The sequence below is a fragment of the Lagopus leucura genome, unplaced genomic scaffold (genome assembly GCF_019238085.1).
Source record: "Lagopus leucura isolate 7727_CA_CO unplaced genomic scaffold, USGS_WTPT01 Super-Scaffold_1, whole genome shotgun sequence".
NCBI classification, from domain to species: Eukaryota; Metazoa; Chordata; class Aves; order Galliformes; family Phasianidae; genus Lagopus; species Lagopus leucura.
This window is the reverse complement of record NW_024962250.1, coordinates 31821250-31834061: the sequence shown is the minus strand read 5'-3', so window position 1 is coordinate 31834061 and position 12812 is coordinate 31821250. Positions and strand designations below refer to the sequence as shown.

The 12812-nt window shown below is 37.2% G+C and overlaps 1 protein-coding gene across 1 annotated transcript in view; it reads left to right on the top strand.

Moving 5' to 3' along the window:
- The window catches only part of BEGAIN (brain enriched guanylate kinase associated), a 68398-nt gene that overhangs the window by 14928 nt on the left and 40658 nt on the right, over positions 1-12812 (top strand). Inside the window, exon 4 of the mRNA XM_042869502.1 lies at positions 3989-4055. Within this exon, the coding sequence (XP_042725436.1) occupies positions 3989-4055 (67 nt within the window). The remainder of the gene's footprint in view (positions 1-3988; positions 4056-12812) is intronic.

Here is a 12812-nt window from a genome sequence, read left to right as displayed (position 1 = left end):
CAGTGCTATTGCAAATCAAGGGCCCAGTTAATGTTAATGAGAAATTATCATAAGCATGCACTCCTGACATTTTTGATAATGATTAAAATGGTCTGTAATCTGGCACTAAACTTAGCAGTGATTCTCAGTATTAATTTTTTTCATTTGTTTACAACAATTTGAAACCTACTATTACCCATTTATGTAGGAATGTATCTGCATTTTTTGTGAAGACTTTGTTGAAAAGTATACAGATAATTGAACTATTTGATTTAATTCACCGAATGAGTAAAAAGAAAATTCAGAACAAACCGTTCCAGGTCTACACCCAAAGAAATCATTCTTTGCAGAAGGCAAAAACTGAAGTACAACAAAGCCAGAAAAACAAAATAAAATAAATTTTTTAAAAAAAGAAAACCTGAGTCAACCAAATAATTCTACGTAAATTGAAAAAATAATTAGGCTGTAAGATCTTAAATTAAGAAACATCTAGTGTGTTCTTAAAACTTAGGTTCTTTCCTATCTCTGGGGCTTCTTAAAACAAGACTAAAATGAGCAGGTGGATTATAGGCGTCATGACTGCGAAATCTATACTTATCTATCAAGAGCTCTGCAGAGGCTTTCCATATTGTTTTTCTGCCATTGGTATTTTTTTTTCCATCGTTTCATTTAGATAATGTATACTGAAAATAACATTACACTTGATGTAGTTTTGTTCTACTATATTACAGCTCTAAGGGCAGGGAACATTGGCAACCTTTTTTCCCAAAACATTGCTGTCATAACACGGCTGTCATAATTCTTGAATGATCCTTATCTGAAGGACTGGCCATCCCACTTTTGTTAAAAGAAAGGGACAATATACAGTTTTCCTTAAGTAAAAAAATAACCTATGTCAACATCACCAGACACTGACAGTTTAAGTACTCTTCAAAAATCAGGCCAGTCATTCTTCATTTTGCTCATGGCAAAGTCTAGCAATAGTACCTAAACACCAGATTAGTAGAACTGACTTTCCTGTACTCTGAGCACTCTACTATATTATGAAGAAAATATATATTGAAAAATTATGTTTCAGGCAGGTAGAGACATTGGAGACCCAAAATATTTTACAAGCTTTAAAGATGTTACTACTGAGAATAGCGAGGCGTACCACAAGTTAAACAAATAGATTTCCCAGCCTGGAAAAGGAAACTGTTGGAAATCCAAAAGCATGTCAGCAGTATGTCACCAGTATCAGAAAACCAGCATGAGAAATACAAGGAATCAGAATTAGTTTCAACAATATGTTTCTTTCTTTATTCACAACACGGGGAGAAAAATTCAGCCCCTACTAACAAATAAGCCGTGTGTACGATGATCCCACTTGCATACTAGAGATCACTTCTGTTATTAAAATTCCATTAGCGTTGCGCACAGAATTTTTTCTGAGAATCTGAACAGCCATCTTTTTCTGCTCCTTTTGAAAGCTTTTGATCTCTTAATTTGTCCAGAATTAACTGTTTAACCTAAGCAAGAAAGTAATCTATGTGACACTGCAGTCAAGGCTTTTGACCTCCATTTTTCTTTTTTGACCCACTGGGAGCAATGCTGAGAGTGTTTCAAAATATTAACCGTAAAGTAGGGCTTCGAAAAGTGACTGAAAAGATGTTGGGAATTTCACATTCCTCACAGTGATCCCCCTATCTAGAGTGAACAGCATGGCTTTTTAAAGATTACATTTTCATAATATTCAAATATTAATATGGAAACTCAAAAGTTTCTCCTAAGGTCACACTGGTTTTCCTGCTTGAGACTGCACCCTGGGAACCAGCTGCTCAAGGTCTTCCTGGCATTTTTCAGAGAGCAGAGATATCTTAAGACACAAGGAATAAATCCATACAAGCGTATTTTTAGTGCTAAGATTAGCCCCCGCACTTAATTGTTTCACCAAAAGCTAGACACATCATGGGCTAAAGGGGTTTTCAGATCAGAAACTTGGTAGCTGTGTTAGCTTTAGAATAAACAGAGGAAAAGTATTTTGTTTCTGTAAGAAAACCAGCGTAACTCGTGTTAGCAGAAAAAGATTTTTGAACAAGGTTACTATTTTAAGTCACCTTTCAAAGCTAAGCTGAACTCAGGGTGAAATTCTCTTCTTTGCAGAAGGCTAACCCAAGCCTGTGTTTTACATCAGATATTTCAGAGCCATGTGAGGGCTTTGAAATAGAGATTTTGCAGGCTTTCTCTTTGCAGTCTTTGAGAAAAATGTATTGTCTGCTTGATTAGAGTTCTGATACATGGCATTCAGTGTGGTCAGAATACTTTTCATAAGAATCCAATTTACTGAGGAATCTAAACATGCATTTATTGCATACACATGTATGTATGTGGGTATCATATAACCCTATTAATTTAACAACAAAAAGCCATCAAAAGCCATCAAAATGATAATATTTTTTTATCAATTCACATGGAAAAATTTTCTCCTTAAACTGGTTTCAGAGATTAATGAAGATGACCTGCTCTTTGATTCATTTATTTAGAGAATCCAAATTTATGACAAAAATATTTCATGCTGCACAAGACTCAGACTATGTGTATATTTTTTTTCTACACAGAGTTACCATTTACTCCTCTGATCATTTTGAGTTTGAATAATTTTTCTTTCTTTTTTATTTCACAGTAATTGCCGTGTTTGTCTTGTATCCCTTTAACACTTTCTTTTATTTGTTGCTAAGTCTGTTTCTCCCCATTCCATCCACATTTTCTGCCACTTCTTTTGGAGCAGTGGATTTAAATTTGGGTTTTATTTGGATACGTGCTTATATTTGTGTGCACATTTATGCTTATTTTTACTACCTTTGCATACCATTCTCAACAGAAATGCTCTTTGAAGCTCAGCTTGCTATGTACTGTTTATTTTTTGTTTAGATTTATTGTTTGCATTTTATTTGCTGGAGGTGGTTTCAATGCAAAAACTGGGTCTGTGGAATATTTTCTGATAAACATATAACACAGGAAAATGTGATAAAGACTTGATACAAGCCGAGAAGCATATTGTTACTGCAAAAACCAACTACTGTCTACTGCATGGAAACACTGCCATTTGAAAGCCATTATATTAGCGATAACTGATCTTCCAGTGATCTGTAGTGAGAGAAAAATATTGTCTGTAGAATCTTAGGACTAAAACCACTGGTGCATTGCCATTGTAATAAGATGGATATATAGGTTATCTGGCTGCAATTGCTGTTAGTTTTGTTCATGTTTTTAAATACAGGGGAAAGAAATCTTCAAACCTTGTAAGATGCACTCCATGTAGCTCTGTACTGCAGAAAAGACTCGGGTACAGAGAAATCGAGCTAGAAAAGCACTGAAACAATATTTTGTTTTGCACTATTCCTTCCTTCATAAATTTATGCAGATACTTTTGAACCCATTCCTGAATTCTAATAAAAATAAACACCCACATTTTCAGTGTGAGATATCTAGATTTATTTGCTGAAGAAAGAGAACGTGTTGCTGAGGTTCAAGGATGTGCAATTCCTTTGAACTTCTGTCAAAAGGGGAATATTCCCTTCTAAGTCATTTTTTCTACTGCAGTCATTGGGCTTCTGCTGCAATTCTCCACATTAGGAGAGTCTGCTAAATCTCTTCCTGTAGTGTCTAAGCAGAAAGCTCAAGCCTCCTCCCTGACATATAATTTGTGAGCCTGATGCACAGCTACAATCCCTTTGTGCAAGTTCTCATGCTGTGAAGCATGTCTGCACGTAAGCGCAGAACAGCAAACACATTTTTACTTCCTGACAGAATTTGCTGCTAAATATAGTAAACAAATATGACATAGAAGTTTGCTTAGGAAGTAGGTGATAATTGCATTTCAAAGGAAACCACTGACTGGCAACAGAAGTGGTAAGCAAATAGATTTCAAGTAGTGCAAGCCAAGGTTTTGTACTGATGTGAAAATTTCAGGTAAAAATAACACACACAAAAAAATACATTCAATTACATGATATCATCTTTGTTTTAGGATACAAAATAATTACCTAGCCTTACAAAGAATTAATCAGGATCTGGAAGATAAACTTTACAGAATGGTAAGTTATAAGTGATTTTTTTTTTTTTTTTTAATATTAAATGTGCTTTTATGGTTCTTAAATCCTATGACAAACATATTTGCTCCAAGTGCAGTATGCTTGAAAAAGATCTATGGGTTTATCATTTTCATGATCTAAAGCCCAAGCTGTGTAAAATGGTGTATCTCCATTAATTTAAACAGAGATTGCATTGGCTGATGATCTGATTGAGTAAATTGTAACTTTAAGATAATTCTCACTAATTTAGTTAATAACTTCATGGGTTTTAAATATTTACATTTTCATTAATTAACCAATTTAAATAGAGTAACCTAAGGTTTTTTCAAGCTTTTTAGATATTTTCACTTAACTTTTATTAGTTAATTTCTTGAATAGCCTGATTTTTGTACGCTGCCTAAACTATAAATATCAGCATATAAATTCATAATTTGCATGCATCTGCAATCACAATGTCAAAGTCAGTGTCACAGGTCAATTACTGAGTAAGGAAATCACTGCACCACTTACGGTCTCCATCTAGGACAAAAATTACAGCACCACTCATTCAAAAAGGTTTGAAAATGTTTAAAAGAAATGGCAACGTCCTGAGCATGCTGGCTCATTGCTAATGCCACTCGGTCGTCATCCTTGCTGCTAGGAGAAAAGTCAGAGAGAAATCTAAGGTAACGTTTCAAGAGAAAAAAATAGAAAAAGAAAAACCACATAACTGTTTTGATCTTCAAGAGATCTTCAGGCCAAGATCTTGTGCACAGCCTGCCCTTCCTTCTCTCCCAGATCAGTGTGATTGATCATTCCTTGCTCTCTTCCCTGCCTGGCCCTACACCTAGCAAGTCCCAAGCAAGCACAGCGTACACAGCAGACAGATGTCCAGGCAGAGGCCTGACATATCGCTATAAGGAAGCCAGGATAAGCCAATATCTTGCAAGGTCTCATAGATAACATTTCTATGAATGGATTGGTTAGAGTGAAGGGAAGGATTTATTTTTCTTTGAAAATAAGTAGGGACTTTGGCAGCATACTCGAGTGACATCATTCTTTACAAGGAAATCAGAGACAAATTTCTGAAAATGACTTTGTTCTTATCTCCATTAAAATAGATGACAATGAATGAAGTATTGATGCATTTTTAACTGGCTGGAAACAGGGCAAAGTTACAGCTGAGTTAGAGCTGATATTTGTTTATACACAATCATAAAATGCATTTGATCTCATGGTGGCTTTTTCTCCATTTTTCCTTTATTACATTCTTTTTCCTTTTATCTAAATCACTTCAGGATTTTATCTTCATCTTTAGCCTAATATTTATTACATGCTACAAAACAGAAATAACTTTCAGGCATTCTGAATGGTAAAAGATATTCAAAAAATATATATAAAAGGAAGGACTCCAGAAAACCCTTGCTTTTTCAGCAAGTATTTCAGATCAAAGCAAAGAATTTTTAAACTGATGCATCCTCTTAAAACATGAAGCAAAGATTTCAGAGCATATCTCAGAAAGAAGGAAGATTCCATCCATGGTGCACTGTACCTCTTTTTATCCCACTAATTTGACAGTCATTGAAGGAAGCTTCAGAGACTCGAAGAAGATCAACCAGGCTTTGCACACCACTTAAATCCAGACTGATTTGCCTTCTGAAACACTGAAACTGGAGACATGAATCAAAACCAACCAAACAAACAAAAAAAAAAAACTGATAGAAATTCTATCAAAAAAAAAAAAAAAAAAAAAGGAAAATAGTGACATATTGGGGAAAAAAAAAAAAAAAGTACCAAATCATCTGATTTTCAGAACATCTCAAAACACTTAATACTTCAAAGAAAGCTGAATTAAATAACAGCTGGTCTGCTTAGTCAACAGGTCATGGTGGGCTGTGCTCTTGGACACCTTTCCCTCCCTTTCCTCTTTAGGAGGAACAGCTGTGTTTATTTTTTGGTTTAATTTATTCAGGTTGCCATTATAAAATCAAAAGCCTTTGATTTCTCTACCTTTATCCAAATATATAAGCTGTGTTTACCTTCTCCCTCTCTCCTTCCATTTTTTTCTATTCTGACATATATGTGCATATATGCACACATACATACACAAATTTGTACACAAATTCTGACCCTTTAATGTATCCAAAAAAGTATTAAGGGGAGAAATTTTGTGTTCTCCCTTCGTGTGGTGATCTGGGCTGCCTCCAGAAGAACCTTTCTCCCTGCCTTTACAAGCTACCCATATCTCTTCTTTTTCCACTAAGATGTCCCAGCTCATCATGACTATTCTGGGACTTCAGTCTGGCCTCCTTCTTCTGTTGATGTTTGAGTATCCTGAATGTTAAAGTCTTCTGAAAGGATGTAAAAAACAATCATTAATTCATTAGCAGGCACAGGAAAGAAGCTGAAGTAGCAGTTATTTTTCTCCTAGGCTCTGCTTCCTTTTGAGTGCTAGGCTATAAAATATTTAAAACTGTTTGAAAGTCCTGATCACAAAAAATGACATCCAATTGAATCCTCTGTTACATCAGAACTCCAAATGAAAATATAAACCAGAGTGTCTGTGATGGCTAAGGGCTGAAACCTGAAATCAGTGGAGAGTTTTGTATATTAAAGTGGTCAAATTTAAGTACATGACACTGTCGCAGCAGATGCAGCACAGAGCTCAGATCCTGCTGTTATTACTTAAATAAATTTCTGTTCCTTCCATTACCGTGGTCTTCAAATGAAGATTTGTTTGCTCCTTTAAGCACCGGTGAATCAAGGGAATATGCAAACTGTCTTCTTAAATAATTAAGCCTTATAACTATTTTTTTTCCATTAAGCTGTAGGAAAGTACTAAGCAAAGTCATTAAATTTTTTACTATGAGTCTATCTTGGGGCTGTTGAATCAAAGAATGTATTTTCATATCTAATTCCTGTTACCAGCATACTTCACTTGCACTGACTGGTCTGAGTTTCCTGCAGATTCTTGGCCACAGTCCTGCTAGTCACACAAACTGCAGATGCAAGTTGATTATAAAAGCCTTCTCAACCATGTGCTAATATAACCTTTTCATCAACTTAATTCAATGATATTTTGCATATGATCCTCACTTACTTTAAAAAGTTTCTGAAGCTTTAAGGCTTTCTGTTGCGGCTAGTTCTGCATTTTCCTTTAAAGACATAAAACAGATTATTAATAGTATCTACATTTGGGAAGAATTGACAGATACCCAGTAATAGTTCTTAATAAATCTAAATTATGATGAAAATTGTACCCATTTCACTCCTGCATTTTGAATGTACCATAAAATCTGATTTCATACCTTATTCCCCAGAAGGAGTCTCAATTATCTATTCTGTAAGTAGAAAGTAAGCTTGGCATCATCTGTGATATAAGCAGCTTCTCATGCTGTCTCGCTCCAATTTATAGGAGGGAGAGGAGGTTCTTTTAATATCTTCATACCTGGCGTGAGATTAAGAAACAACGGTTCAAATGTTGGTCCGACCAGTTTGTTACAAATCCTGATCAGGGAGACAGGGAAGGGAAGGACAACTACTACTACAGATTAGGGTGACCAGGAAGGGAAGGAGGGCAATAGAAAAGATAGGAAATAAGCAAGAATCACATAAAGTGGGGATAGTCACCACCGTGATCCAGCAGCGGTCCTGCTGCATGACGTTTCGAAGGTCCGAAGCAAAAGCAGCAGAAGGAGAGCAGCAGCAGCATGGCCAGCCTTGGGCAGCAAGCAGGTAGCAGGAAGAAGTTTCACAGAGCCAATCCAGGAGGAAGCAGCAGGACTCAGGTAGCAAACACAGGAGAGTTTGTCAACATGCAGGAATTCCGTAGTGAGGAATCTGATGGCAGACACCTTTGTTCTTCAGCATCCAGGTAGAGCGCAGAGCAAGTTCAGGAGGGAGAGAGGCAGGTTGTGAGGCTTCTCATGTCAGAAACCTCTTCTTCTTCATGAGGAACCTGTTACCAGAAAACCTAACTTCATGGTTGTAGGTCCCTTTTTTATCCCTCTGCCTTCATGGCATTCCTGGGTGCTTAGCTAAGAGTCATGTGCAGCACCTCCTGAGATGGCCATCTTCCTCAAGATAAACCCACACAAAAGACTGCTTCCTGGCCATTAATCTGCAGCTTCTCTCTCTCTCGCCCCTGGCCTTGTCCATCTGTGTCCCTCAGACAAAGGATTTCACAACCCTTGCCCAGGACTTGTCCATTAGTGTTCTCCAGACAAAGGATTTCTCAACCCTTGCCCAGGACTTGCTTGGACTTGTTCCTTTGTGTCCCCAGCAAGCTTTAAGGCAATGATGAAAAAGAATAATCTCTTACACATGTAAAGTCCTTTAAGAAGGCAGAATTTAAGCTCCTGTATCATCTCAAAATCATGCCATTTGTATCTCATACAGATAAACACAGATAGCATTAGAGATGAATAGCAAGGGTGGCAGTCCTGTGGGAAGGGGCAAAGCCCTCTGGTGACCTGGGATCTAGCTGATAAATCAGCGTATGTGCTCTGTAAACCACCACATCCAGTACTCCTTGGTCTGCCAGTCCATCTGTCAGAAGACTGCCACCAAACCAAAACCTTAACATTTTGCTTCAAAGAATATCAGCAGGTTCTCCCCCAGTCTGTTGGATTAGGTTGATGTTTTTAAGGAAAGAAAAACATTGGTTATTTCCCTCTCAGTGCTGGTTCAGGACCTCTCAGCACTGTAGGCAATACTCAGTGCTGTCAGACATCAGGAACGTGATCAGACTCCTATGTTTAGCTGCGTAGGAACTGCTGGACTCCATCTCCACCACCGTCAGCCACCAGGACATCAGTCCCTCCCCATGCAAAGCAATATTCTCCCTCCGTACACAGTGATTATGTATTTTATCATATCTGTCAAGATGAAAGCTGTTGCAACACATTAATGCCTGATTTTTAATTTACATTAAGGCAAGCTGGGAGGTGTGAATCAGCCATAGAGTTGGAAGAAATTATTATATAAACTATCAGTACAGGGGGATTTGTGTTAGGACTATCAGGTCTGAAATGCTGTATTATCTGAGCACTGCACTAATTTTTATCTGGTTTCGTCCTCTACGTATGATTTAGAGGTGTACAGCAAATACTTTGTGCTCTATTTTATAAGTAGTTATTTATCCTACTCTTGAATACCTAGGGACTTTCAGTCTGTTGGCCATAATATACCCAAGCATCTCCAGCTGTAGAAATCCGAAGAGGAATTAAATAAGAGCTCAGCAATTTTCAGACGTGCTCAGAAGATTTGTGTTATGGGATTATCATTTTAAAGGAAACATATTTCTGGATTTTCAGACAACAAAGGTAGAGAATATGGAATGGTGTAAGGATTTTGATGAACAAATCCAGTCAGGCATTAAAATCACCTGACTACCAAAGTGAGCTCAGCCTCAGAATTTAAGATCACCACTAGCCTACATCTGAGAGTCCCATGAAAGCTATTGGTTACCTTCCAAAATGGTTCAAATCAAAACTGAAAGACGAAAACTAGAGATGACCTAAATATACTTAAAATAATTTGCATCCCAAAGACAAAAAAAGTTTAGAGTCAGCTCAACCTGGCAGGCTCATTTGCTCACATTCAGTGAAGACAGCTGTGAATTTCAAGATAAATTTATATTAGTTGGTTATCTGAGGCAAAATCCAGAGAAACTGTATGCCTCCTTGACTAAAGCAACTGCAAAACATTTCTAAGGAAGGAAATGACCATGCATGGCACAGAAACATATAATTATAAAAATAGTGGTTAAAAATGCATTTCTAAGAGGCTTTTAGGTATCATATTTTTATGCTTACAGGCATTTTATATTAAAGATCTTTTCCACCTCTGACTGATTTTTTTAATACTAATTTCCAAGATAAGAAAATGTATTGCCAAAGAGGATATAAAACTAACCTTCTCGAATCCCACAGTTTAACTTCCATAGCACAGCCTGTAACACAGGCTCAGACTAAGTAGATACATCAGATTGGTAGCCCTGCATAAGCTGGAGGGCACAAAACTGCCTCACAAAAGCAAAGCAGCGCTTTCTTCTTTGGTCCTTTCTTCTTCCCTCTTTGAAAGGAGATTCACTTCCTATGAAGCAGTCCAGCTTCATCCTAGTTAGTGCAGACTTTTCCAGAGCCATAGAGTTATTCCTCTGCTCTGTTTTTCCCTCTTGGAAGAGCTTCCTCCACAAGTACCAGCAACCTTGGGAAGGCATGCAGTGACAAAGACACTCCTTATCTCCGGTGTCTTCTCTGTTGAATGATGATTGTGCTGTGGAGCTCTGCATCTCATCCTTCCATATACACAATTGTGTGCCAATTCAACACAAGGAAAAGGAAAGAGAACAAATAAGCCTGAAAATATTTTGTATGCCAGGCACTCCATATCTCAAAGCCTTTCATGAGAGCAATAATGAATGCAGAAGACAAAGCACAGAAGATTGAAAAGCCTTGGCCAAAGTCATCAGCAAGGAAAATTATTCAGCAAAGAGCTAATTTCCAAAAAACTCTCAGATCTTCTCTATACAAATCCAACGTCTACAACAAAAATCAAAACATGTCTTAGGTTCTCCTCACCCTCATTTCTTATACCAGTGACTTATATCCCAATTAGAACTTAAAAAGAAATTAAGTAAGAAATTAAAAGATTTGGCAGAGTATTTAAAAAAAAAAAAAAGAAAAAAAAAGAAAAACCCACCAACAACAAATTGAGATACTTACTTAAGAAAAGTATTGTCCCATTTAGACCAGATCGGCATAGGTGGTTTCTGTCATCTGCTTTCATAATCTAGTTTATTTCTAAATAAAGTAAATTACCTTTTGGAAATAGTGCAGCAGCAACAGAATTCAAGAACCTGTCATGTTGAATGTACTGGAGGGAATGTTACATTAACTCAGATAAGAAGATAATGACATTTTTCAAGAGAAAATTAAAAGAAAGAGGGAGGGAGTCTGATTTATACCTTGTCTTGTTCTGTTTGGATCCCTCATGCTCACAAAACAGTGCTTTGAGCACGTAGGATCATCAACACTATGGGATCTTCCATACATTTTCTTACCACACATGGCTCTGTCTATAGCTGAGTCCTCTTTGCTCAGTAGAGATGTAAGCTTTGTTTTTCTACAGAAACACACATCTCTTCTTTCAATCTACTTTCACTAACACGGCATTGTAAGGTACTACTACATTTGCTTCATCATGCCATGTCTTGTCCTTCCAACTGTAATTTATCTAGCATTTTATTATCCAGCAGGACTCCATCCTAACAAGACTTGCCACTGATATGAAATGTGGGAGACACACAGAGAGACTATAAGCACATTTTGTCAGCTCCATCTGAATTGCTAGCAGAAAGAGCAGAAAGAGCCCAGAGTAGTCAGCTTAGAAAGGCTTATACCATAAACAGATGGGTATATCTTTTCAAGTGTAACTGCAGTGCTGGGAAAGATAATAGCAAGTAAGACCTCACCTCCCTCTTCCAACAAGTTGCCCGCATTATCAGCAGGGTCAGGCAATGAGTTGATTGTGTTTGATTATAACCAGCTGACCCTGAGCTGACCTGACCCAACAGCTATGAACAGAAAAGGATCCTTTTACCACAGTCTAGTGTCTGGAGCAATGTCCTAACCAAATGAAAAAGGTGCGGTGGAATGGCAGGGCTACAGGGTACAGATGTGATGCTCTTAACTTCAGCCCCTTGTGCAGAGACTCTTACCTTGCAGAGTAATTGTAAAACAGGTGCCACTGAGCAGCCAGCCCACTGGTTCATGACTGGGGAAGCAATCAGCAAGTGCAACATAGATCCATATTTTAGTATATCTAAGCAGAACCCAAGCAGAGAATGATGGGATCCTTACCCAGACAAGGTTTGTTTACATTCATTTAATTTAGATAAACAAAGTATCCTTGTTTATAATGGCTTTTCTGTTCATATTTCCATTCCAAATGACCTGTATAAGAAACAAGTGTCTTTACCATGAGCTCAAGTTAGACATAGGACATGCATTGAGGTGAAAGTCTCGAGACCAAATACATGATGACCTCTAGCTGGAGGTATAGATACAAGCAGTTCCTATGTGGTACAGGTCAACCATATTTCCAAGAGGAAACAAATCTATACAGCCATTAATGATAACTGGTATGAACTAGTGTCCCCTGCTCAGAATGGCTATATTACTATTGACTTCTGTCAAGACATACTTGCCCCACGAAGAAATTTTCCAGACTAGCGCTAGACTTTTTTATAGTGGGAAGATAAATACTCATTTCACGTATTTTCTACAAATAACTTGCAATGAAAATGCCTCTGTTTCATATGCAGCACTTGACAGCATTACTCTAGCCATATTTATTTCTGTGATACATTATTAATTATACACTAGTGATAGTTATGTTCTTTTCTTTCATGGAATTACATTTCAAGACTGTGACATGGGGTAGTCAAGGAAACAAATCTTTATAAGATCTTCCCTAGATCAAAGTTGAATGTAATATTAAGAGCAAATCATTCTTCAAGTGAAACATCATACGTCATGAGATCTAGAACCTCAGACTACTATAGCCCTACAAAATTGTCTTTGATAACAATATTCTCTTTGGAAATCAGAAAGAGAAATCAGATTCTGCCCCAGGTCATTTTTTAATCAGCATCCAGTGATGTTTATTAAAAAAACATAAATTCTATAATTTAACTCTGATGGCCAAATTAAGGCAGATCAGTAATTTAGACTTACAAGATTACATTCTTTATCAGAGAAAAAATGATGCTGCTTC